The sequence below is a fragment of the Colobus angolensis genome, unplaced genomic scaffold, assembly GCF_000951035.1.
Source record: "Colobus angolensis palliatus isolate OR3802 unplaced genomic scaffold, Cang.pa_1.0 Scaffold135, whole genome shotgun sequence".
Classification (NCBI taxonomy): Eukaryota; Metazoa; Chordata; class Mammalia; order Primates; family Cercopithecidae; genus Colobus; species Colobus angolensis.
The window spans coordinates 2,690,794-2,718,391 of NW_012114433.1; the positions used below are offsets into that span (position 1 = coordinate 2,690,794).

At 48.3% G+C, this 27,598-nt stretch overlaps 1 protein-coding gene across 2 annotated transcripts; it reads right to left on the minus strand.

Annotated features, from left to right (window-relative positions):
• Positions 1 to 933: 933 nt before the first annotated feature.
• ZDHHC4 (zinc finger, DHHC-type containing 4) lies at positions 934 to 13,760 on the minus strand. Of its 2 annotated transcripts, none has more exons than XM_011934376.1 (8): positions 13,684 to 13,760; positions 12,493 to 12,647; positions 10,198 to 10,321; positions 9,194 to 9,267; positions 7,973 to 8,151; positions 6,779 to 6,904; positions 4,948 to 5,192; positions 934 to 1,296 (listed from the first exon to the last, which is right to left on the minus strand). In XM_011934376.1, exons 3-8 carry the CDS (start codon positions 10,312 to 10,314, stop codon positions 1,003 to 1,005), a joined length of 1,035 nt encoding a protein of 344 aa, XP_011789766.1. In that variant the 5' UTR covers positions 10,315 to 10,321; positions 12,493 to 12,647; positions 13,684 to 13,760; the 3' UTR covers positions 934 to 1,002. The 2 variants fall into 2 exon arrangements, with proteins under 2 accessions (XP_011789766.1, XP_011789767.1); XM_011934377.1 differs by having other exon boundaries at positions 12,467 to 12,647; positions 13,684 to 13,719.
• Positions 13,761 to 27,598: the final 13,838 nt, after the last annotated feature.

Genomic DNA, 27,598 nt, shown 5'->3' on the forward strand with positions numbered 1-27,598 from the left:
TGGACCCCGCCCCTGACCCCGCCCCCAGAGCCCGCCCAACCGCCAGAGCGGGCCCGCTCTGTCCTTGCCCAGGCTCCCTCGCGGACTCTGCGTTGCGTTCAGAGCTGCCGCTGGTTGATTTCACCGTGCTTTCCACCAGCAAGGAATGGGGGGTGGTGCCGGGCTTTGGCTTGGGCCAGCGGACTTGGGTTCCCTGGCCGCCCCAGCTACCAATCTTCACGTTTCCATCTGTTCTCAGCTGAGGAGCTACGGAGGAAGATGCCTGGAAGGAGCCCTGCCCCTGATTCCCATTTCCCCGCCTCTCTGGCTGAGGACTTCTTGGCCTAGCAAGGTGCAGAACACCTGTCACCTGCACTTGAGAACCCTCCCACTCCAAAGACCTTCCGCACCAAGACCTCATTTCTGGCAGTCATCTCTCCTCTGAAATAGGTGGCAGTTCACTTTCACAATATTTAAACTAGTCGGAAAAGACTTGAATGTGGACAGATGAGGGGAGGCCGGAGGCCTCGCATGCAGGAATGTGCCTGGTGTACAAGCCCATACTGGCCAGAAGGCAGGCCTGGGTGAGGACACTGCTGTTGAGATGAAAATCCCCTGGGGGAGAGAGGAGAATAGAGAGGGCATAAAAGAAAGCACAGCCAGGCACAACGTGCAGGCGCCGAGTCGAGACCCTCCTGCACATCAGGCAGGTCAGAGACACAGCTGCAAGCCCCTCCTGTCCACATGCCCAGAGTTTAGAGACACCAAGGTCTCAGCGTTACCTGGAATCTCTGAGAAGTCATCAGTTGATTCCCTTGACACCAAGACTTCAGAGATGCCCGGTTTCAAAAGAAGATAAGCAAGGGGATTCCTCAGTCAACACCCATTTTCCCCCTCTCCCTTGCCCACTGGTAGTGATTTATAAGCACAGTAGAAATCAAAACAAACAAGCCATGCTTGGAAAACGAGGATCCACATGTGTAAATAAATGGGAACTACAGCTCAAAGGCAGTCACACACTTGTCATTCTTGTTTCTTCCTCCCATGACATGGAAAGGCAGGTAGAAAGATCTCTTGAAGGTTGCTCCGAAGCCCGTGGGAGTGAATGTTCCGGTGGACTTGGGGCTCTGCTGATGGAGGCGGGGCCACAAGGGGACAACGCTGGCACCAGGCCCAGTCACCTCTGTACCACTCATTAGTAGTCTGGTTGGTGGCCGCCAGGTACAGGGTAAAGCACAGGTAGCCACCCAGGAGGAAGCTCAGGACCACGACAAAGCCCAGCATGAAGACAATCCGTGGAAAAGTCAGGAACAGGTACTAGGGGCAGAGAAAAGGCAGTGATTTAGGCAGCTGGACTGTGACATCCGAGAGAGTGAAAACCAGCCAACCCTGGACCTGCCACAGCCACCAGCGCTGCTTCCTCAGTCCACCTACCTGTGTCCAAAAGTGACAAACTGAACATAAACAGCACTGAGAAGTAGCCCAGGAATAATCACAGTACATACAAGTTTCCTGTGGGATGAACGAAGTGTTCACACTGAAGGAAAAGGGAAAGCTTACTCAGGAAAATGAGCTATTCCAGTTAGCTATTTATAAAATAAATGCAGACTTCATTCATCAAAATAAAATCCAGATGGACAAAAGAGATCAATGTCTTTCTTAAAACAATACAACCCCAAAAATAGATGTACAAGGATATTCAATGTATCATTGATTTTATCAACCCCACTTCCGAAGTTTTTTTCTTTTTCTTAATAAATGGAAACAGGGGCCAGGCACAGTGGCTCACGCCTACAATCCCAGCATTTTGTGAGGCCAAGGTGGGCAGATCACTTGCGTTCAGGAGTTTGACACCAGTCTGGCCAACATGGTGAAACCCTTCTCTACTAAAAATACAAAAATTAGCCGGTGTGGTGGCGCATGCCTGTAATCCCAGCTACTCAGGAGGCTGAGGCAGAAGAATTGCTTGAACCCAGGCAGTGAAGGTTACAATGAGCTAAGATTTTGCTACTGCACTGCAGCCTAGGCAACAGAGCAAGACTCCATCTCAAAAAATAAAAATAAAAAGGCCTGGTGTGGTGGCTCACGCCTGTAATCCCAGCACTTTGGGAGGCCGAGGCAGGCGGATCACAACGTCAAGAGATGGAGACCATCCTGGCCAACATGGTGAAACCCCGTCGCTACTAAAAATACAAAAAAATAGCCAGGGGTGGTGGTGGGCACCTATAGTCCCAGCTACTCGGGAGGCTGAGGCAGGAGAATGGCATGAACCCGGGAAGTGGAGCTTGCAGTGAGCCGAGATAGTGCCACTGCACTCCAGCCTGGGCAACAGAGTGAGACTCCGTCTCAAAAAAAATAATAAAAAAAAGAAATCAATAGAAACAGGGTCTTGCTATGTTGCCCGGGCTGCTTTCAAACTCCTGGCCTTGAGTGATCCTCCTGCCTTGGCCTTCCAAATTGTTGGGACTACAGGTGTGAGCCACTGCACTCAGCCAAGAAACAAGTTAACTGTCCATCCATCAGGAAGGGTAAACTCTGGGATGGTCACACAATGGGAAAACAAGGAGCCATTAAAAATGATGTCAATTTCTATGTACTGATTGTGAAAAGATTTAATATATTGAGTAATGAGAAAGACAAGATGCAAGGATTACACTGTGATCTTGTTTGGGTAAAAACGAAACTGACTCCGTAAATGGTGTATGACCATAGGAACTGCGCTGCTTCAAGTTTTGTAAGTTATTTTCGTAATAAGCAAAATGAAGAATTTAGAAAGTTTAATATTTTTGAAAGTCACAAACAAAGAGAACATTTAACAAAACTCCTGATGGAGGAGACTTTCTAGTTGAAGTTACAAAAGAAAAGAGATGTGATGAGAAAGAATGTCTGAACTTTTCTATACCAAAAAACCCAAAAACACCCAAAACCCCATTCCCAAGATCCAAAAGATCCACAAACAAAAAACCAGTATAACAAAAGATTAACTGTCATTATCAATATAAAGGCCTCAAATCAAGAGTTATTCTGGGCCAGTCACGGTGGCTCACACCTGTAATCCCAGCACTTTGGGAGGCCAAGGTGGGAGCACTTGAGCCCAGGAGTTTCAGGTCATAGTGAGCTGTGCTGGTACCACTGCACTCCAGCCTAGGTGACAGAGTGAGACTCTGTCTCAAAAAAAAAAAAAAAAGTTACTATACGACCCAGCAGTTCCACTTCTAGGTGGAATTTACCCAAGAGAAATATAAACATAAAATATATGTTTTTAAACATAAAACAAAAAACATAAACATAAAACATGTTTTATAAACATAAAAACATATGTCCACACAAAAAACTTGTACATGAATGTTCACAGCAGTATTATTCAAAAACAGCCAAAAAGTGAAAACACCGAAATGTCCATCAACTGATGAACAAATAATTAAAATTCAGTCTATCCAAACAATGGAATACTATTCAGCCATAAAAAAGAATGAAGTAAGGCCGGGCGTGGAGGCTCACGCCTATAATCCCAGCACTTTGGGAGGCTGAGGTTGGTGGATCGCCTAAGGTCAGGAGTTCAAGACCAGCCTGGCCAACATGGTAAAATCCCTTCTCTGCTAAAAATACAAACATTGGGCAGGTGTGGTGGCTCGTGCCTGTAATCCCAGCTATTCAGGAGACTGAGGCAGAATTCTTGAACCCAAGAGGCAGAGGTTGCAGTGAGCCGAGATCGCACCATTGCACTCTAGTCTGTGCAACAAGAGCGAGACTCTGTCCCAAACAAACAAAAGGAATAAAGTAGATTCGTGCTACATGAATTAACCCTGAAAACCTTGTGCCACAAGAAAGAAGCCAGGGGAAAAGACCATATATTGCACGATTCCATTTACACGAAGTGTCCAGAAAAGGCCTATCCCAAAAGACAGAAAGTAGATTAGTGATTACCTGGGTCTAGCGCAGGAGGGAATGGGGATGATGAAATGTTCTGAAATTAGACAGTGGTGAGGGTTGCACAGGTCTGTGAATACACTCATATCACTGTGGTATACTTTAAAGGGTGCATTTTATGATATGGGAATTTTTTTTTTTTTGAGATGGAGTTTCGCTCTTTCACTCTTGTTGGCCAGGCTGGAGTACAGTGGTGCGATCTCGGCTCACTGCAGCCTCCGCCTCCTGGGTTCAAGTGATTCTCCTGCCTCAGCCTCCCGAGCAGCTGGGATTACAGGTGGCGGCCACCACGCCCGGCTAACTTTTTTGCATTTTTAGTAGAGACGAGGTTACACCATGCTGGCCAGGCTGGTCTTGAACTCCTGACCTCAGGTGATCCGCCCACCTTGGCCTCTCAAAGTGCTGGGATTACAGCTGTGAGCCACTGTGGCTGGCCCAATATGTGAATTTTATATCAGTTTAGAAAAAGGAAAAACTTCACATTTGTTAGTTTCTGAGACAGGGTCTTGCTCTGTCACCCAGGCTGGGGTGCAGTGGTGCAATCTCGGCTCACTGCAACCTCTCCCTCCCGGGTTCAAGTGATTCTTGTGCCTTAGCCTCCCAAGTAGCTGGAACTATGGGCATGTGCCACCACACCCAGCTAACTGTTTGTATTTTAGTAGAGATGGGGTTTCATCATGTTATCCAGGCTGGTCTCAAACTTCTGAGCTCAGGCAATCTGCTTGCCTTGGCCTCTCAAAGTGGTAGGATTACAGGCATGAACCACGGCACCGGCCGCGGCTCATTTTTGTATTTTTTGTACAGACAAGGTCTCTACAGGAGACCAGTTATTCAATCATCTGTTGATGGACATTTGGATGTTGCCCAGGCTGGTCCTGAACTCCTGGCCTCATGCGATCCTCCCACCTCGGCCTCCAAAAGTGCTGGGATTACAGGCGTGAGCCACCGCGCCCCACCTAACTTCATGCTTTTACTGGGAAAATAAATGTCCTTCTTGCAATTCTGAAACTTGAAGTCAGAAACCTACAGCATAATTACCTGAATAAGGAAGACCGTGTCCATAACATGGAGGTGTCCAAGGTCATCGACGTAAGTCTCCTGGTATAGATCCGACATCACCACCAAGTGGATCAGAAAAGTGGTGCTCACAATGGCGACGGTGGCAGCCGAGGCCGTCAAGGTCAAGAGGTAGATGAGGAAGTACCTGATGTTCCAGGCCCCGATGCAGTTGTTCACCCAAACACAGTGATGGTCAAAACGGTGCACACACCAGTTACACACACCTGCACAGAAACGAGGGGGCATGTGCTGGGATGGTGCTTGATGAGACAAGGACACCGCACACCTGCTGAGATTTTCAGTCTGGCCACTGGATGTATAATCAGAGGGAAATGGCACTGCTTAGTTCCAAACTAAGCTTTTGGAAGTGCAGTGTCCAGTACAGGAGCTGCCAGCCAAGATGTCGGTATTGAGCACTTGCAATCTGGCTAATAGAAAAATCTGAGGTGGTGGCATGGACCCAGGATCCCGGCTACTCAGAGGCTAGGCGGGAGGATCATTTGAGCACAGGAGGTCAAGGCTAGAGTGAGCTATGATCGCACCACAGCACTCCAGCTTGGGTTAACAGAGTGAGACCCCATCTCAAAAACCAAACCAAAAAATGGAAAGGACATTTTGTCAATAATGACAAATTTACAGTTGTTTTTTACTACAATACTCCTTTGAATTCAGTGTGAATATGGAGGCAACAGAAGAGTTGGTGTTAATTTACTTGACTTGGATAGACATGTTTTAAAACTGATGTTCCTGCTTTAAAGTCAAGTCAATTCTTCTGATTAAGATGAATCATTATGTCAACGTAGACATGTATGGTAAAGGAAAATGATTTTTTTGGTACCAAATTCAGATATTGGAAAACTTTTAAGAATGTATGGATATAACTTGCACCTGTGAGTCTACTTTTTCAACTGTACATTTTATTAAATCTAAGTACACAAGTATTTCCACATGAAAATTTAGTGTCCAAACCAAGATGTGCTGTAAATGTAAAATACACACCAAATTTCAAAGGCTTAGTATGAAAAAGAGAATATAAACTACCTCATGAAGAATTTTTTACATTGATTACATGTTAAAATGATATTTTACATATGTTAGGTTAAATAACATCCTGATTAAAACTGTCTCCAAGCACAGTTACATTTTGGAAAATATTTTAAAAAACTGTTTCTATTTATGGCTTTTTTTTTTTCTGAGACAGGGTCTTGCTGTGTTGCTGACGCTGGAGTGTGGGGGTTTAACCATAGCTTACTGCAGCCTCGATCTCCTGGGCTCAAGTGATCCTCCCGCCTCAGCCTCCTGAGTAAGCCAGGACTACAACTTTTGTATTTTTTGTAGAGGTGGGGTTTCCCCATGGTACCCAGGCTGGTCTTGACCTCCTAGGTTCAAGAGATCTGCCTGCTTCCCAAAGTACTGGAATTCCTAGCACAAGCCGCTGCACCCAGCCACATTCTATTTTTGTTAGATAGCACTGGTCTAGAATCTTGGGCCCTCCCCAGAAGACTAGGCTCTGCAGGACTGAAATCTGCAAATACAACATCCATGGAAACACCTTGTGGGGAGCATGTCCTCCCACGTGGCAAGGGAAGGGCTGTTATGCCTGGGGATGAGGACTGTCTACTACATAGGAACACAAGACCTGACCCTCACTCCTCTGAAAGAAACCATTATCTTAACTCTACAAGTAGTGGCCACACCACGTCTGGGGGTGAACTGGCTCTGCTTTTAGATTCAGGAAACAATCCCTCACAGACAAAGCCCACACATGTGCTGTTGGGGGTGCCGCTGGAGTCACGAGAGCCACACTCACTGCAGTGCTTGGATCGAGCTGGTTTCCTTAAATCACAAGTAGAGCACCTCACGTTCTTTGGAAACATCACTTCATCAAATTCATAAACATGAAGAAATAATAATTCATTTGCTTTTGTTATAATGCCTGGGAAAAGTAAGGACATATGTCAGTTTCGTGCAATATGGTGGACTGGATGGTCACAAAACCCGTCCTGATAAAACACAACCGAAACTACTATCTTTAATATCTTAAGCAATTCTTTTTTTTTTTGAGACAGTCTTAGTTTGTCGTCCAGGGTGGAGTGCAGTGGTGCAATCTTGGCTCACTGCAACCTCTGACTCCCGGGTTCAGGTGATTCTCCCACATAAGCCTCCCAAGTAGTAGCTGGGATTACAGATGCGCTAACGCACGCCTGGCTAATTTTTTGTTTTTTTCTTTGTTAATACAGATGGAGTTTCACCATTTTGGCCAGGCTGGTCTGGAACTCCCAACCTCAGGTGATCCTCCCGCCTAGGTCTCCCAAAGAGGCTGGGATTACAGGCATGAGCCATCACGCCCAGCCGTGCAATTCATTTTTAATAACGGCTTTATTGAGATATAACTCACAATCCTAATTCGCCCACTTAAAGTGTACAATTCCGCCAGTGCGGTGGCTTAGGCCTGTAAACCCAGCACTTTGGGAGGCTGAGGTGGGTGGATCACGAGGTCAGGAGTTTGAGACCAGCCTGGACAACATGGTGAAACCCCATCTCTACTAAAAATACAAAAATTGGCCAGGTGAGGTGGCACACACCTGTAGTCCCAGCTACTTGGGAGTCTGAGGCAGAAGAATTGCTTGAACCCGGGATGCGGAGGTTGCAGCAAGCCGAGATTGCGCCACTACACTCCAGCCTGGGCGACAAAGCATGACTCCATCTTAAAAAACAAAAAAAGGAACAGTACCATACCAATCACGTGCTCTATATATGACAAAATGAAGTGAAAGTATTAAAAAGATAAACTAAAAATTTTAAGCGGTTCTAAATAACCCGTGGGTCAAAGAAGAAAAAAAATTAGAAAACACTCAAAACTGAAAGATAAGGAAAATGCTACACATCAAATCTTTTACAAAGTCCTCGTGGCGGGGCGGGGAGGGGGGCTCTCCTTGTTTGCAGCGCTATTAGTAAGACAGTGGAGCTGTCACCATGCTGTATGCTAAGAGCCTCAACTTACCAGGATTGGTTACACAAGTCAGGGTGAAAGAAAACAGGTTTACAACTAGCAGCAGATAGGGCAGAAGAAGGTAATACAAGGAGAACTGCAGCTCTTGACAGTAGCCAAATACTTCCCAGGTGTACTCAGTATAAACCATCCCTTGCAAGACCAGGTGCAGGACAATGAAGGTGTGGTTTCTGAAAGAAAACAGGCACATGGCTTGTTCGTGGGGGCTTCTCCTTGAAGACATTGTATGATACTAAAGAAAGTAACTAAGGGCCAACCACTTCCTTTGGGCTTGAGATAATCGTAAGAATTACATAGAAAACTCTGTGAAACATTCTGCATGTATTTAACAGAAATACATGTCAGTATTTTCCCAATCTTTTTTTTTCTTTTTCTTTTTTTTTTTGAGACAGAGTCTCGCTCTGTCGCCCAGGCTGGAGTGCAGTGGCCGGATCTCAGCTCACTGCAAGCTCCACGTCCCGGGTTTACGCCATTCTCCTGCCTCAGCCTCCCGAGTAACTGGGACTACAGGCACCCGCCACATCGCCCGGCTAGTTTTTTTGTATTTTTTTAGTAGAGACGGGGTTTCACCGTGTTAGCCAGGATGGTCTCGATCTCCTGACCTCGTGATCCACCCGTGTCGGCCTCCCAAAGTGCTGGGATTACAGGCTTGAGCCACCATGCCCGGCCAATTTTCCCAATCTTTAAATATCACTATTTAAAAGTAGACAAGTGGCTGGACGCGGTGGCTCAAGCCTGTAATTCCAGTACTTTGGGAGGCCGAGGCGGGCGGATCACGAGGTCAGGAGATCGAGACCATCCTGACTAACATGGTGAAACCCCGTCTCTACTAAAAACACAAGAAAATTAGCCGTGCGTGGTGGCGGGCGCCTGTAGTCCCAGCTACTCGGGAAGCTGACGCAGGAGAATGGCGTGAACCCGGGGGGGCGGAGCTTGCAGTGAGCCGAGATCGCACCACTGTACTCCAGCCTGGGGCACAGAGCAAGACTCCGTCTCAAAAAAAAAAAAAAAAAAAAGTAGACAAGTTAAAACCTCCGTCTCAAACGGCAGAACTATGAGTAGAGGCTCCCAACTCAGGACTCGTGATTCTTTCTGGCCTTCTTTCCCTCACCATGCTGGAAACCACAAGGAGCTTCCTGAAGCTGGAGGATCTCAACAATTAATAATCAAAGCAGAAAAGAGGAGAACATTTAAACTCTGAAATAGAAATACCTCGTGTGGAAAAGGTAGTGAAGCAATCTGTGCATGGCTCTCTGAAGACATTCTGGAATTATACAGGAAAATATCTGAAACAAAAGGAAAGGGAAAGACTCCATTTCACTTCTCACTTCTCCACTCCCAAACAAATCAGACACTCCACATACAGCTGGCAATCTGCGTGAGAGGAAGTTTGGTTTCCGTATATGGGTAAAGAAGTGATTCAGCAGAGAATAAAGAGGGGAATTATTTCTACTGGTCTTCCTTTCACGCCAGTTCCATTTCTAGTCTGACTCTGAAGAAGGCACCCGTCAGGGTCTTCAGGGAAAGTGAGGTGAGCAGAGGGGATGGGTCGCGGAATGTTAATGTGAAGGCCGCTGCTTCCCCGGCCTGGGTTCAATCCCAGGTTCCAGAGTCCACACCCAGATCACTGGGCTTGGCCCAGGTCCCTCCCAAGTCAATGCCTATCCATAGGCTGCTTGCCCGTTTTGCTCACTTTGATCCCTGAAGGAGGGGGGCCAGTCAATGCTGAGCTTTCTGCTCATACATCCCCCAGAGTCACCCATCAAGTCCCCCAGGCGGACCCTGCTCACACCCATGCCCAATCACAGGCATCTAATCCGGAGGAAAACAGCAACCTCTTCTCTCAAAGCACCACCGCAAAAGGACTTTCAGCAGGAACAAAAAACACACACAGATAGAGGCTATGGAATGTCCCACAACTGCCGTCAGTGAAATCAATCCATCAATGACGTTGAGTGGCATCTTTTTTGTGGTTGTTGAGACAGGGTTTCACTCTGTAGTCCAGGCTGGAGTGCAGTGGTGTGATCATAGCTCACTGCAACTTCAAACTCCTGGCTCAAGGGATCCTCCTGCCTTAGCCTCCTGAGTAGCTAGGATTACAGGTGTGAGCCACTGCACCTGGCCTGGCATCTCCTTTTTGTCCTGTAGCAAAACCGGTGAGTCTCTTAGACTAGCACAGTATTCAAATTCCAGTGCTATCCAAGGATCATCCTTACCTGTGCTCCTCCCCTGGCCAGGCCTTTCAAGCTATGGGTTTTCGAGCAGACGCAGATAAGAACAAGACCCATCACCACCGAAGCCAGGTAGAACAAGAAGAGGACCAGAAAGTCCATCCTGGGGCTACAAAGGAACAGGAAGAGTGTGACTATCTGCTACTGAGATGTCTTCCATGGCATACATTCTCAGAAATCAACTCCCAAATGGCCACCAAAACAGAATTCATCTAGACTTTAATGACGTCTCAAAGCAAAAACCAGAAAAATCAACAAACAAAACAGAATTCGCCAATCCTCAGGCACACACAACAGAGACCTGCTGCCTCTCACTGGGGCCTCCCAAATGGTCCTGAGCTCCCTCCATCAAGATAAAAATTCTGGGCCAGGTGTGGTGGCCCATGTCTGTAATCCCAGCACTTTGGGAGGCAGAGGTGGGCAGATCACTTGAGCGCAAGAGTTCGAGACCAGCCTGGGCAACATAGTGAGACCCTGCCTCAATTAAAAAAAAATTTTTTTTTTTTTTCTGGAGACAGAGTTTGGCTCTTGTTACCCAGGTTGGAGTGCAGTGGCGCAATCTTGGATCACCGCAACCTCCGCCTCCCGGGTTCAAGCGATTCTCCTGCCTCAGCCTCCCTAGAGGGGGGATTACAGGCACGTGCCCCATACCTGGCTAATTTTTGTATTTTTAGTAGAGACGAGGTTTCACCATGTTGGCCAGGCTGGTCTCGAACTCCTGACCTCAGGTGATCTGCCTGCCTAAGCCTCCCACAGTGCTGGGAGTACAGGCGTGAGCCACTGCACCGGCCCAAGATAAAAATTTTGAATCTAACACTCTAACACTGTGGCCTGCCTTTGAAGCATCTCCAACCTGCAAATGCAAAATAAACTAAGAAAGCAAATGCATCCACCTTCCTTGCTTCCAGGCACGAATCATTCTTTTACTTCCTTAAATATTCACAAAGATACAGGATTTTCCCCCAAAGAATCTGCTGACAATGCCTGGAGAACAAGCATCTCCTAGAGGCAGTCAGGAGCCCTGCACCCAGAATCAGGCATCCTGTCCTAAGAAGCATCCCTCCAGGACACTGGCCACAGCTCTCAGGAATCACCCTCTGGAACCAGAGTCAACACACAGGCCTGTGTTAAAATACTGGATACTGTGGCCGAGCATGGTGGCTCACACCTGTAATCCCAACATTTTCGGAGGCCAAGGCAGGTGGATCATGAGGTCAGGAGTTTGAGACCAGCCTGGTGGTTTCAGCCACCAACATGGTGAAAACCCTGTCTATACTAAAAACACAAAAATTAACCAGGCATGTGGCACGTGCCTGTAATCCCAGCTACTCAGGGGGCTGAGGCAGGAGAATCGCTTGAACACTTGAACCCAGGAGGCGGAGGTTGCAGTGAGCTGAGATCATGCCACTGTACTCCAGCCTGGGCGACAGAGTGAGACTGTCTCAAAAAAAAAAAAAAAAAGAAAGACACTGAGACACTGGATACTAGAATTCTTTTTTTTTTTTTCTTTTGAGATGGGGTCTCGTTCTGTCACCAGGCTGGGGTGCAGTGGCGATCCTGGCTCACTGCAACCTCCGACTCCCGAGTTCAAGCGATTCTCCTGGCTGAGCCTCCCGAGTAGCTGGGATTACAGGCGCATGCCACCACGCCTGGCTAATTTTTGTATTTTTAGTAGAGACGGGGTTTCACCGAGTTGGCCAGGATGTTCTCGATCTCCTGACCTTGTGATCCTCCTGCCTCGGCCTCCCAAAGTGCTGGGATTACAGGCGTGAGCCACTGCGCCCGGGGATACTGGAATTCTTTTCCATAGTGTAGTGGTTTAAAAAAAAAAAAAATAGAAAAGAAAAAAAAAAGGTACTGGAATTGGCCGGCCATAGTGGCTCATGCCTGTAATCCCAGCACTTTGGAAGGCTGAGGCGGGAGGATCACTTGAACCCAGGAGTTCAAGACCAGCCTGGGCAACAAAGTGAGACCCCCCATCTCTACAAAAAATACAAAAATTAGCCAGGTGTGGTTGCGCATGCCTGTGGTCCCAAATACTCAGGAGGCTGAGGTGGGAGGATTGCTTGAGGACAGGAGTTCAAGCTTGGGCGACAGCATGAGGCCCTGTCTCAAAAACACACACAAAAAGATACGGGAACTGGTTACTTTTGACCTTAGCAGATATGATTCTGGGCTGGAATTCCAAGTGAGATAAACAAGAAACTATTCATGACATGATAGGCGAGAGCAAACAAACAGCAGCAGTTCTCACGGGGTGGTTCAGGGTGTCCAGCCTACATTTCTTTTGGTTGGATAATTTTCAGTTGGCAGCTCTGGCATTCCTCCTCCCAACATTCACAGATAATTCAAACAGCAGTTCCTCTTGGGCAGCAGTGTGTGCCTGGCACCACCGGCAGCTGCCGGACATTGTTCTTCCAGGAGCCTGGATCTGACTGCAGGGACAGATCAATTGGACACCCACATAATAAAACAACAGTAGCAGTCAAAGGCAGAATACGTTGTGGAAAAGGATTTGGAAGCAGGGGATTTTCAGCACCCCCAGCACAAATGGGTAAGACTTTGGGAGAAATGGTCCAGACTAAGTTGCTCAGGCTGGCTCCCAAATCTTTGGGAGGCCAAGGCAGGAGGATCGCTTGAGGCTAAGAGTTCGAGACCAGCCCGGGCAACATAGTGAGACCACTGTCTCTACACAAAAATTTAAAAATCAGCGGGACGTGGTGACACGCACCTGTGGTCCCAGCTACTTGGGAGGCTGAGGTGGAAGGATCGCTTGAGCCCAGGAGGTCAAGGTTGCAGTGAGCTGTTATCGTGCCACTACCCTCCAGCCTAGGCCACCACAAATCTGGACCCCATCTCTAAAAATAATAAAACAGGCTAGGCGCTATGGCTCACGCCTGTAATCCCAGCACTTTGGGAGGCCGAGGCGGGTGGAACACCTGAGGTCAGGAGTTCGAGACCAGCCTGACCAACATGGTGAAATCCGTCTGTACTAAATACCAAAATAATTAGCCAGGTGTGATGGCGCATGCCTATAATCCCGGCTACCCGGGAGGCTGAGGCAGAATTGCTTGAATCCGGGAGGCGGAGGTTGCAGTGTCCAGCCTGGGAAACACGAGCGAAAAGCCTTCTCAAAATATAATAATAATAAAGACTTTGAGAGAAACAGCTAGTTGAGAAGAAATAAGCCAAGTCGGTAGCCTCGGGTCTCTCCCTGCCCCTCCCCATTAGGGCCTCCCGAAGCTACCCGCATCCAAGGCACCTGGCCGGAGCTTTCCCGGGGGGCTGGAGCCCTGGTAGGGGGACGTGGAGTGCAGCAGGCTCTGAGGGGACACCGGGGCGGCCCCGGACTTGGGCGAGGTGGCGGTGGGACGGCGGCCCCACACACAAGGGGTAAGGGAGGGTCAGAGGAGGAGACTGACGGTCCTGGGACAGCCCAAGCTTCCCACAGCCCCACGGAGGCGGCCTTACCGCCCGCCGCTGGGCTCCGGCGCCTCCCGGGCGCGACACAAGACTTCCTGCGGGCTAGTGACATCAGCGCGACGCCCCTGCGGGGCTGACTTCCGGCGGAAGTGTGCGAGGGCCTCTGCCAGTTGCAGGGCTGGACTAACAGTGACCTCCCCGGCGCCCTCGCAGCCAGCCTGGGGACCTCCGTGGCCGGGTGTAACCGCTGGGAAGTGTGATTGTATTGTATTGTATTGTATTTTTTCTTATTTGCTTCTGCATTCATTCAGAAATTGTATTGTATTGTATCGTATTTTTTCTTATTTGCTTATGTATTCCTTCATTCAGAAACAGCCTCACTCTGTCGCCCAAGCTGGAGTGCAATGGCGTTATCATAGCTCACTACAGCCTCCAACTCCTGGGCTCAAGCTATGCCTCCTGCCTCAGCTTCCCAAGTAGCTGGGACCACAGGTGCATGCCACCATACCCGTCTAATTTTTTTTTTTTCTTTTTTTATAGAGACAGGTGTCTCACTATGTTGCTCAAGCTGATCTCGAACTCCTGGGCTCAAGTGATCCTCCCACCTTGGCCTCCCAAAATGTTGAGATTACAGGCGTGAGTCCCTGAACTGGACTAGAAGTGGGATTTTAGAGCAATGTTGCCAGGAGACTTACAGGAGGACCGACCTGAGACTGGTGGGGGTGATAACACTGGGGCTGTGACAGGGACTAAGCTGCCCTGCGGCCTGAACAGAGCCTGGTCATGTCCCTGCTCAGAGCCCAGCAGGGGGATCCGGGTGACAGGGCAGTCACACTTAGGGGGCTCTCAGACTGTGTCTGCATGGTGGACAGAGTTTGCTTTCAGCCACCCACACTGTTGGGATCTAGCTGAACAATTTCAGCATCTTACGTTGCAGAAGCGGGCAGAAAGCGCAATGTGTACCCATCAGTCAGATTCCGCTCCACGTGTGTCCTTCCTCCTGATGACAAGGACATCTTGCTCAGTACAGCCCTAAATATCTCCCCCCTGGGGCAGTGACAAGTACTTGACCACAAACCTTGAGGATAAAAGGGAACGCTGTTTGATGCTAGGCAGCCTTGGGGTAACAAGAGCTGCTTCCAAACATAGCCCTGAGAAGGCCCTGTGGGGTGTCCTTTGCTCTGACTGTCTCTGAATCAGCTGAGGCCAGGGTCTATTCTTGATGCCTCTGAAGACCTGAGCCAGGCCTGTCCTCCTTTGAGGGGAAATGTCTGATCTCCAAACACTGGCCTTAAAGCTCTTCTCTTTTCCTGTCTTGTTGCTACCTATGTCAGCTTCTTGATGCTTTTTCTTTTCCTTTTTATGAAACTCCTTACCAACAGGATGCCTTCTCCTGTGTACATTGTATCCAAGGTCTTCATAAATTTATGGACCCAGAATTGAAAAACCAAGGCTCATGCCTATAATTCCAGCACTTTAGGAGGCCTTGTGGGAGGATCGCTTGAGCCCAGGAGTTAGGGAACAGTCTGGGCAACATACGGAGACCTTGTCTGTACAAAACATTTAAAAATTAGCCGGGTGTGCCGACATGCACATGCTACTTGGGAGGCTGAGGTGGGAGGATTGTTTGAGCCCAGGAGGTCAAGGCTGCAGTAAGTTAGGATCACACCACTGCACTCCAGCCTGGACCACAAAACAAGACCCTGTTTCAAAAAAAAAAAAAAAAAAAAAATTAACCTCCCAGTACTTGGTCAGTTCCTGAAACCTAGGCGTGTTCAATTTTTTTGCCTCTTCTTTAAAACCTCCAAGCGCAAACCTTAGCACCTGCATTTTATAAATAGCATAGGAGAAAACAGACTATTTAAGCTTAAAACCAAAAATTTAATTCAAGTGTGATCAAAAGGATTGCATTGCTTGTACATGGAGCAAAGGATTCCTCTTTGGAGTGTTGCTAAACCCTCCTGTCAGCTGCTGAAACTGGACCTGCAGTATCAGTTTTTTACCTGCTGCGAGATCAGTTGACAGGATCAACCAGCTTTACACCACGATCTCTTGCTCCCAAGGGAATGATGGATGCTATACTTTGGAAATGGGATACAGGACTTTGTAGCTACGCTTGCAAAAGGCACAACACGCATGATGCTTGTTTACAATCGGTGATTTATTGGCCCTGAGGAATTTTGCCATGGAGACATTAAGAAGAAAGGAATGGCCGGGCGTGGTGGCTCACGCCTGTAATCCCAGCACTTTGGGAGGCCGAGGCGGGCGGATCACAAGGTCAGGAGATCAAGACCATCCTGGCTAACACGGTGAAACGCCGACTCTACTGGAAAAAAAAAAAATCAGCCAGGCAGGGTGGTGGGTGCCTGTAGTCCCAGCTAATCGTGAGGCTGAGGCAGGAGAAAGGCATGAACCCAGGAGGCGGAGCTTGCAGTGAGCCGGAGATCGCGCCACTGCACTCCAGCCTGGGAGACAGAGCGAGATTCTGTCTCAAAAAAAGAAGAAGGAAAGGAACATAAAAGTATTTTTGAGCTGTGCATGGTGGCTCATACCGGTAATCCCAACACTTTGGGAGGCTGAGGAGGGCGGATCCTTTGAGGCCAGGAGTTTAACACAAGGCTGAGCAACCTAATGAGACCTCACTGCTACAAAAAAGTTTTAAATGAGTTAGGTGTGGTGTACACCTGTAGTCTCAGCTACTTGGGGAGGCAGAGGCAGGAGGATTGCTTGAGCCCAGGAATTTGAGACTGCAGTGAATCATGATTGTGCCACTGCATTTCAGCCTGGGCAACAGAGCAAGACCCTGTCTCAAAAAAAAAAAAAAAAAGGACTGGGTCTGTGTTGGCTTACTGTTATATCAGTAGCAACTATTTTAGCACCTAGCTCATTGTAGATGCCCAATAAAAATGTATCAACTGAATGAATGAAAAGAAAATGATAACTTATATCAGAAGGAAATCTACATCCTTGATATCACCCCCCAAAAAATTCCTGTGGCCAGTAGGTGGGGACACAGTTGTCACTATTAGCTGGCTTGGAGCATAATGTATGGGTGCACAATTTACACCCAAATTTCCACTTTGCCTTCACTACTGTAATTGCTGCCCCGCGCCTTTTTTTTTTTTTCTTTTCTTTTGTTTTTTTTGAGACAGAGTCTTGCTCTGTTGCCCAGGCTGGAGTGCCATGGTGGGATCTCGGCTCACTGCAACCTCTGCTTCCTGGATTCAAGTGATTCTCCTGCCTCAACCTCCCAAGTACCTGAGACTGCAGGCACTTGCCACCACACTCAGCTAATTTTTGTATTTTTAGTAAAGTCAGGGTTTCAGCACAATGGCCAGGCTGGTCATGAACCCCTGACCTCAGGTGATCCACCTGCCTCAGCCTCCCAAAGTGCTGGTATTACAGGTGTGAGCCACCATGCCCAGCCTTCAAAGTAGATTAAACAACCAAAGAGACATCTTGGTCCCTGTCATTGGAATGTCCAGAAATGATGCTGCTTCAGGAATGACTTGAACCAGCAGCCCAATGGCATCATCAAGAACCAATGTTCTTTTTGTCCCTCACTCTGCCTGGAAGATAGGCTTCGTCTGAAGACCAGCTTTCCTCCTGATGATGGGATGGCCACCAGCCGTAGCTGGGGCTTCATGCTTCCACACCCACATCCAATGAAGGGAGAGTGGGGAGGTCTCCCTCCAGGTCCAAGTAGGAACTGACATTCAGTGTGATTAAGCTGGCTTGGGTCATAGACTCACCCGTGAACCATGATGTCACCAGGAAAATGAAATGTGCCCTTTGTCTTGGGTAAAACAAGGCTTCCTGCTGAAGCTGCAGAGGATCAGTTTCCCCCAAAGCACATGAGTTGCTCGCTCAGGGGAGGGGCTGGGTTCTTGAAGGATGTGTGGGCACTACCAGGAAGGTACATGGATGCTGGCCAGGTGAGCAATCAATCAGTGGACACACTAATAAGTGATATCTGGAATGATGCAAGGAATGTGTCAAAAATACCTCTTCAAATTAAGATTCAACCCAGGGCCGGGCACGGCAGCTCATGCCTGTAATCCCAGCACTTTCGGAGACCTAGGCGGGTGGATCACCTGAGGTCCAGAGTTCGAGACCACCCTGGCCAACATGGAGAAACCCGTCTCTACTAAAAACATAAAACATCAGCCGGGTGTGGTGGTGGGTGCTTGTAGTCCCAGCTACTCAAGAGGGTGAGGCAGGAGAATCGCTTGAACCCTGGAGGCAGAGGTTGCAGTGAGCAGAGATCACGCCACTGCACTCTAGCCTGGGCGACAGAGTGAGACTCCATCTCAAAAAAAAAAAAAAAAATTCAACCCAGGATGAATGAAGGTGCAAGAGTGAGAACATGAGATGTTTGGGGCATGGTAGGAACTTTTAATGCATGTCCTTCATTTCCCAGACTCAAAGACAAATCTATTAATAGAATTCCTCCCTGGCAGCCATCTCCAGGTGCAGATTCAAGGGAATGTGTATGCAAAGGAAGAAGAAGGAAATTTTAGTCACAAAGCTGCAGTTACAGTTGTGCAAGGTCATTCAGAATGGATGCAATTCCTTAGGAAGAGCAAGAGTATATGACAAGAAAAGAGGCTGAGGCTCTCCAACTTTCCAGGACCAGCAGAAGAAGAGGAGCTGTCAAAGAAAGCCGAGGGAGGATGTCCACAGGAGTAGGAGCGAGGCTGGGCACTTTGTGTCATGCCTGTAATCCCAGCACTTTAGGAGGCTGAGGCTGGAGGATCGCTTGGGGCCAGAAGTTTGAGACCAGCCTGAACATCATAGCAAGACCCTATCTCTTTTTTTTTTGAGACGGAGTCTCGCTCTATCACCCAGGCTGGAGTGCAGTGGCGCCATCTCGGCTCACTGCAAGCTCCGCCTCCTGGATTCACGCCATTCTCCTGCCTCAGTCTCCTGAGTAGCCGGGACTACAGGCACCCACCACCATGCCTGGCTAATTTTTTGCATTTTTAGTAAAGACGGGGTTTCACCGTGTTAGCCAGGATGGTCTCAATCTCCTGACCTCATGATCTGCCCACCTCGGCCTCCCAAAGTGCTGGGATTACAGGCATGAGCCACTGCGCCCAGAGCGAGACCCTATCTCTAAAAAAAATTTTTAAATTACCCTGGCATGGTGGTACATAGCTGTAGTCCCAGCTACTCAGGAGACCGAGGTGGGAGGATGACTTGAGCCTGGGAGGTAAAGCCTGCAGCGAGCTATTATTGCACCTCTGCACTGTAGCCTGGGCAACAGGACAAGACTTTGCATCTTTAAAAAAAAAACATTTTTTAAATAAACAAAGCGAAAGAAGTGGGAGGAGAGCCAGGGAAGACAGGGTATCATGGAAGCCAAAGAAAACGTGCACTGTAGGCCAGGCGCGGTGGCTCAAGCCTGTAATCCCAGCACTTTGGGAGGCCGAGACGGGCGGATCACGAGGTCAGGAGATCAAGACCATCCTGGCTAATCTGGTGAAACCCCGTCTCTACTAAAAAATACAAAAAAAACTAGCCGGGCGAGGTGGCGGGTGCCTGTAGTCCCAGCTACTGGGGAGGCTGAGGCAGGAAAATGGTGTAAACCTGGGAGGCGGAGTTTGCAGTGAGCTGAGATCCGGCCACTGCACTCCAGCCTGGGTGACAGAGCGAGACTCCATCTCAAAAAACAACAACAACAACAAAAAACGTGCACTGCAATCCCCCAGGTAGGCTCTAAGGGTGAGGCCAATGGAAGGAACCTGGAATGAGCCTCCCACAGACTGTGAAATGTCCCCAGGGAATGGCTCTAGTAATCACTATAGCCCCCCCACCAGGTTCTGATAACTCCTCTGGCCCAGCAAGCCACCAGGGCAGCTCCTCTGCAGAGCTGGCTAGAGATGCTATGTCATTGGATGGAGGCCTCCAGAATGAGGTAGGAAGGCCTTGGAAGCCGTGCTGCCTGGAGGAGGGGGATCCTTCTGAGACTGCAGTGTCACAAGGCTTTCTGAACACCAGCTGGAAGCAAGAGGACCAGAGGGAGAGGCATCTGGAATACACAGTGTTGGGCGGTTGTTGCACACACAGACACAGTGAGCTTGCTCATTGTAGTAGCTGGCGTGCCTCACCCTGACTGTCACTCTCTGATGACACTCCCAAGAGTGGGTGGAGACTGAAACTGCCTTTGCAAATACAACAGTGAGCGAAATCTGACCTAACTGACTCTATCCTACTTCTAACCTCCAAGCTGCCCTTGTTCATTCCTGGATATTGGCCAAGTTAACTATGGAAGGAATTTCATTTAACTTTTTTTTTTTTTTTTTGAGACTAGGTCTCACTTTGTTACCCAAGCTGGATTGCAGTAGCCAGATCATGGCTTACTGCAGCCTCCAACTCTTGGCCTCAAGCAATCCTCCAGCCTCAGGCTCCTGAGTAGCTGGGACTATAGGAAGTGCCATCATGCATGGGTATTTTTTAATTTTTCTAGAGATGGGGTACCTCTACGTTGCTCGGGCTGGTCTCGAACTCCTGGGCTCTAGCAATCCTCCTGCCTCGGCCTCTTAAAGCGCTGGGATTATAGGTGTGAGCCACTGCACCCAGCATTAGTTTAACTTTTTTTTTTTTTTTTTTTTGAGACGGAGTCTCACTTTGTCACCCAGGCTGGAGTCAGTGGCACGATCTCAGCTCACTGCAATCTCTGCCTCCCGGGTTCAAGCGATTCTCCTGCCTCAGCCTCCCAAGCAGCTGGGACTACAGGTGTGCACCATCCACCCGGCTAATTACAGGTGGCTCACACCTGTAATCCCAGCACTTTGGGAGGCCGATGCGGATGGATCACCTGAGGTCAGGAGTTTGAGACCAGCCTGGCCAATGTGGCAAAACCTCATCTCTACTAAAAATAGGAAAATTAGCTGAGCATGGTGGCAGGCACCTGTAATCCCAGAACTTTGGGAGGCTGAGGTGGGAGGATTGCTTGATCCCAGGAGTTTGAGACCAGCTTGAGCAACATAGAAAAACCTTCTCAACAAGTAATAAAAAAAATCAGTCGGGAACAGGTGCGGTGGCTCACATCTGTAGTCCTAGTACCTTGAGAGGCTGAGGTGGGAGGATCATTTGAGCCCAGGAGTTTGAGACCAACCTGAGCAACATACCAACACCCCTTCTTTAGAAGTAATAAAAAATCAGGCAGGCATGGTGGTACGTGCCTGTGGTCCCAGCTGCTCGGAAGGCTGAGGCAGGAGGATGGCTTGAGCCCAGGAGGTCGAGGCTGAAGTGAGCCATGATCATCACACCACTGCACTCCAGCCTGGGTAACAGAGCAAGATTTTAACTCAAAAAAAAAAAAATCCTTTGTTTGTACCCTGTCTCCTCAGTCCAGAGAGGCTGGATGCATCAGGGTAGACTTGGCAGGAAGAGACTGAGATTGCCAGCCAATTTTAAACGGGTATCTGGGTTTTCCCAATCATTGCCTGTCTGACCTCCTTTGCTGTCCTTGGCCAAAGCCTACCCAGGCTCTCAACACATCCAGAATGAAGAGCCCTTTAGCCATATTCTGATAAAATTTCACTGTGGCCATGCATTCATTTGCTGGGGCTACCTTAACAAAATACTACAGCCTGCGTGGCTTTAACAACGGGCATTTATTTTCTTGCGGTTCTGGAGACTGGAAGTCTGAAATCAAGGCTTTGGCAGGGCTGGTTCCTCCTGAGGCCTCACTCCTTGGCTTGTGGATGGCTGCCTTCGTGCTGTGTCTTCACATGGTCTACCTTCTGCGCGTGTTCATGTCCAAATGTCCTCTTCTTATTTTTATGTATTTATTTTTTTAGAGACAGAGCCTGTCTCTGTCGCCCAGGCTGGAGTGCAGTGGCATGATCATGGCTCACTGCAGCCTCCACTTCCTGGGTTCAAGCGATTCTCCCACCTCAGCTTCCTGAGTGGCCGGGACTACAGGCATGCACCAATATGTCCGGCTAATTTTAAAATTTTTTGTAGAGACGGGGTCTCACTATGTTAACCAGTCTGGGCTCAAGCGATTCTTCTGCTTTGGCCCCCCCCCAAAATTTCCTCTTCTTATAAGGACACCAGTGAGTTTGGATTAGGATCTACCCTAATGACCCCATTTTAACTTCATTACCTGTTTAAAAGTCCTATTTCTAGGCCGGGCGCACTCCAGCCTGGGCAACAGAGTGAGACTCTGTATCTAAAAACAAACAGAAAAGAATTTGAACCTGTTTTAAAATGCACACACAGAAACTCTTTAAAATCAACAATTAAAACATTTTTTTTTATTTTTTTTTTATTTTTTATTTTTTTGGAGACAGGGTTTTACTCTTCACCCAGGCTGGAACATAGTGGCAAGATTGTGGCTTACTGCAGTCTTGACATCCTGGGTGCAAGTGATCCTCCCATCTCAGCCTCCTGAGTAGCAGGGATTACAGGTGTGCACCACCATACCCACTTAATTTATTGTAGAGATGGAGTTTCGCCATGCTGCCCAGACAGGTCTCGAATTCCTGGACTCAAGCAATCTGCTAGCCTCGGCCTCCCAAAATGCTGGGATTACAGCTGTGAGCCACTGTGTCTGGCCAAAACAATTTTTTCTAAAGGACAAAATATGTGAATCGGTACATCATCAAAGGAGAAATACATGTAGCAAATAAGGGTATGAAAAGACGCTAAACATCATTTGACATTAGGAAAAGGCAAATTAAAACTTCCCACTTGTAATCCCAGCACTTTTTTTTTTTTTTTCTTGAGACGGAGTCTCACTCTGTCGCCCAGGCTGGGGTGCAGTGACGCGATCTCGGCTCACTGCAAGCTCTGCCTCCCAGGTTCATGCCATTCTCCTGCCTCAGCCTCCCCAGTAGCTGAGACTACATGCACCTGCCACCATGCCTGGCTAATTTTTTTGTGTTTTTAGTAGAGATGGAGTTTCACCGTGTTAGCCAGGATGGTCTTGATCTCCTGATCTCGTGATCTGCCCACCTCGGCTTCCCAAAGTGCTGGGATTACAGGCGTGAGCCAACGTGCCTGGCCAATCCTAGCACTTTGGGAGGCCAAAGCAGGAGGATTACTTGAACTCGGGAGTTCAAAACCAGCCTGGGCAACATAGAGAGACCCTGCCTGTATAAAGAGAGGAAAAAACATGGCAAAACCCCATCTTTGCTAAAACTACAAACATTAGCCGGGCCTGGTGGCATGTGCCTGTAATCCCAGCTACTCGGGAGGCTGAGGCTGGAGAATTGCTTGAACCTGGGAGGTGGAGGTTGCGGTGAGCCCAGGATAGAGCCACTGAACTCCAGCCTGGAGAATGCAGCAAGACTCCATCTCAAAAAAAAAAAAAAAAAAAGAAAGAAAGAAAGAAAGGAAAAGGAAAAGAAAAAAAGAAGTAAAAACAAAAATCGATGAGCATCAAGGAGATACCACAACATACCTGTTAGAATGGCTAAAATCCTAAAATCCCTCCCACCCAACCCCCCGAAAGCCTAACAATACCCATTGCCTGTAGACACGTGGAGTGGCTTTTGGGGACGCAAAGTGATCCAACTCCTTTGGAGACAGTTTGTCAGCTCCTCACAGAGCTAAACATAGACTTACCATATGATCTGGCAGTCATGATGCTAGGTGTTTACCCAACTGATTTGCAAACTTATGTCTAAGCAAAAGTCTGTATGTAAATGTTTATAGCTGAGTCATTCCTAATTGCTAAAAGCTGGAAGCAACCAAGATGTTCCTTAGTAAGTGAACGTACACCTAAAACCACTACAACACAAAAAGCTTATTTTGAAAAACTGTGACATTGGGAAACATAATTGAGTTGTCAGAAGAGCATAATACTAGTGATTACAATAATAATCACAAAATAGTGCTTACCTTGCGCCACATGGGGGCCTGTCTTGGAGATTTCTTTCTTTTTTTGTTGTTTGTTTGTTTGTTTGTTTGAGATGGAGTTTCACTCTTGTTGCCCAGGCTGGAGTACAATGGCGCAATCTCGGCTCACCGCAACCTCTGCCTCCCGGGTTCAAGAGATTTTCCTGTCTCAGCCTCTTGAGTAGCTGGGATTACAGGCATGTGCCAGCACTCCTGGATAATTTTGTATTTTTTGGTAGAGACGGGGTTTCTCCATGTTGGTCAGGCCGGTCTCGAACTCCCGACCTCAGGTGATCCTCCTGCCTCGGCCTCCCAAAGTGTTGGAACTACAGGCATAAGCCACTGCGCCTGGCCGGAGATTTCTTTAAGACTCCTAGGTTGGCCAGGCGTGACGGCTCATGCCTGTAATCCCAGCACTTTGAGAGGCCGAGGCAGGCGGATCATGAGGTCAAGTTCGAGACCAGCCTGGCCAATATGGTGAAACCCTCTCTCTACTAAAAATACAAAAATTAGCTGGGCGTGGTGGTGGGCACCTGCAATCCCAGCCACTTGGGAGGCTGAGGCTTGATCCCGGGAGGCAAAGGTTGCAGTGAGCCAAGATAGCACCACTGTACTCCAGCCTGGGCAAAAGAGTGAGACTCCACCTCAAAAAAAAAAAAAGAGATTGCTGGGTTAGTTAGAGTGGCTCATGTCTGTAATCCCAGTACTTTGGGAGGCTGAGGTGGGAAGATCACTTGAGCCCAGGAGTTCCAGAGTTCAAAACCAACCTGAGCAACACAGTGAGTCCTCATCTCTATAAAAATAACAACAACAACAATAATAATAAATTAACCTGGCATGATGATGCTCACCTGTAGTCCTAGCTGCTCGGGAGGCTGGGATGGGAGGATCCCTTTAGCCTTGGAGTTGGAGGTTGCAGTGAGCTATGACTATGCCACTGTACCCCAGCTTGGGAGACACGGCTAGACTCTGTCTCTTTTTTTTTGAGATGGCATCTCACTCTGTTTCCAAGCTGGTGTGAAGTGGCGCCATTTCGGCTCACGGCAACCTCTGCCTCCCGGGTTCAAGTGATTCTCCTGCCTCAGCCTCCCAAGTAGTTGGGACTACAGGTGCGAGCCACCATGCCTAGTTAAGTTTTGTATTTTTTAGTAGATACAGGGTTTCACTGTGTTGGCCAGGAGGTCTCAGTCTCTTGACGTCATGATCCACCCACCTCGGCCTCCCAAAGTGGTGGGATTACAGGCTTGAGCCACTGCGCCTGGCCCTTTTTTTTAAGCAAGTCTCTCTCTGTCTCCTAGGCTAGAATGCCGTGGCATGATCTCAGCTCACTGCAACCTCCACCTCCCGAGTTCAAGCCTTTCTCCTGCCTCACCCTCCCAAGTAGCTGGGATTACAGGCACCCGCCACCATGCCTGGCTAATTTTTTGTATTTTTAGTAGAGATGGCGTTTCACCATGTTTGCTAGGCTGGTCTCGAGCTCCTGACCTCAGGTGGTCCACCCTCCTCAGCCTCCCAAAGTGCTGAGATCACAGGCTTAAGCCACCGCACCTGGCCAGAGACTCTGCCTCTTAAAACAAAAAACAAAAAAGTCAGGCTTCATGGCTCACGCCTATAATCCCAGCACTTTGGGAAGCTGAGGTAGCAGGATTGCTTCAGCCCAGGAGTTCAACACCAGCCTAAACAACATAGGGACACCCCGTCTTTACAAAAAAAAAAATTACTTAGGGCAGCCTGGGAGGGGGAATGTACTTCTTCTGTTAAAGGAGTGGGGCCGCAGTGTAGATTTTATTAATGTCTTCATTCATGTCACAAATATTTATTAAGCGTCTGTGACTCAACAAACATTATGCTGGGTGCCACAGATACAGCAATAAACAAAACGGAGAGAAATACCTGCCTTCCTAATGTTTGTGTTCTCATGGGTGGAGAGGACAATAAACAGGATGAATCCATAGGACACCTGGGGACATGTCAGATGGTGATGCACCTCCTCCACTCTCCTTCCTGAAATTAGGGGAGGCTCATGGAACAGGAGACATCTGCACGGAGACTGGGAGGGGGGAAGTGGAGGCATGCAGACATGGGAGAAATGGTCCATTCAGAAGAAAGAGCTTGTGCAAAGGTCCTGAGGGGGAGCTCAATGCTTGGTTTGGGCCAGGAGTGACTGGGCAAGGGGTCCTGTAGCAGGGGGAAAAGTCAGAGAAGTGCAAGGACCTGATTGGGGTCCTGCAGGCCGTGTGAGGACTTAAGTGATAGGGAGCAATTTCAGCATACAAGCCAGGTGCAGTAGCTAACTTCTGTAATCCCAACACTTAGGGAGGCAGAAGTGGGAGGACCGCTTGAGTCCAGGAGTTAGAAACCAGCCTGGGCAACAGATTAAGATCTTTTCCTCCACAAAAACAAACAAGTAAATAAACAACAACAAACAAAAACAAGTTTGAGGCCGGGCGCAGTGGCTCAAGCCTGTAATCCCAGCACTTTGGGAGGCCAAGTGGAGCAGATCACTAGAGGTCTGGATTTCAAGACCAGCCTGGCCAACATGGTGAAAACCCGTCTCTACTGAAAATACAAAAATTAATAGGGACTGATGGTGGGCACCTGTAATCCCAGCTACTCCGGAGGCTGAGGCAGGAGAATTGCTTGAACCCAGGAGGTGGAGGTTGCAGTGAACCAAGACTGCACCCCAGCCTGGGCGACAGAGCAAGACTGCCTCAAAACAAAACGAAACAAAACAAAAATAAAAACAAAAAACAACAACAAGTTTGAGAAGAGGAACTACAGGGTCTGACTTTCCTTTTTATAGGGGGTGGGATGGCCTGCGGATACAACTTGTTCAGGCTGGTCTCAAACCCTGGACACAAATGATCCTCCACCTCCGCCTCCCAAAGTACTGGGATAACAGGCATGAGCCACCGCGCCCAGCCTGAGTTTCCTAACAGCTCCTTCTGGGTGCTATGTTGACAACAGACTGCAGGGGGCAAGGGAAGATCAAGGAGAAAGTGGTGGAACCATTCCAAGACATGGATGATGGCAGCTTGGACCAGGGTGGTGGCCTGGAAAGTGGAGAGAAGAGGGTGAGTTCTGGTTCTAATTTTATTTTATTTTTTCACTCTTTATTTTATTTTAGAGAAAAGGCCATGCTCTAGTAGGCCACAAGGAGCGACTCTTTTCTCTCTCTCTCTCTCTCTTTTTTTTTTTTTTTTAATTTGAGACTGGGTCTAACTCCATCACCCAGGCTGGAGTGCAGTGGCGTGATCTCGGCTCACTGCAACCTTAACCTCCTGGGCCCAAGCTCAGGCTACAGGCCCCACCACACCCAGCTAATTATTTTTCCTTTTTTTTTTTTGGTAGTAATGGGTCTCATTGTGTTACCCAGGTCACCATAACTGAGCTCGAGTTGGGATGTTTTCCAGAAATGCTTTACCCAAAGAGACTCTCCAGGTTAGTGTGTGTGTGTGTGTGTGTGTGTGTGTGTGTGTCTGTGTCTGTGTGTGTGTGTATAATAGATTTGTCTATATGTGGTTTTTTTGTTTTGTTTTGTTTTGTTTTGCTTTTTGAAACGGAATCTCGCTCTGTCGCGAGGCTGGAGTGCAATGGCGCGATCTCAGCTCACTGCAACCTCCGCCTCCCAAGTTCAAGGGATTCTCCTGCTTCAGCCTCCCAAGTAGCTGGGGCTATAGGACTACTGCACTACCACGCCCAGCTAATTTTTGTGTTTTTAGTAGAGACGGGGTTTCACCATGTTCGCCAGGATGATCTCGATCTCTTGATCTTGTGGTCCATCTACCTTGGCCTCCCAAAGTACTGGGATTACAGGCGTGAGCCTCCATGCCCGGCCGTGCTTTCTTATCTCATTTACGTGATAAGCTGTCTGCTGGGGAGTTCACAGTATATCCTCACTGAAAAAAAAAAAAAAAAAAAGTCTGGTGTTGTAATAGAATACATGTGAGATCACAGTTCCACATGCTTAACAGGCTGCTTAATTTGTGCTGGATGGTAATTGACATAAACAGTGGCGGTCACGCCGGGCGCGGTGGCTCAAGCCTGTAATCCCAGCACTTTGGGAGGCCGAGACGGGCGGATCACGAGGTCAGGAGATTGAGACCATCCT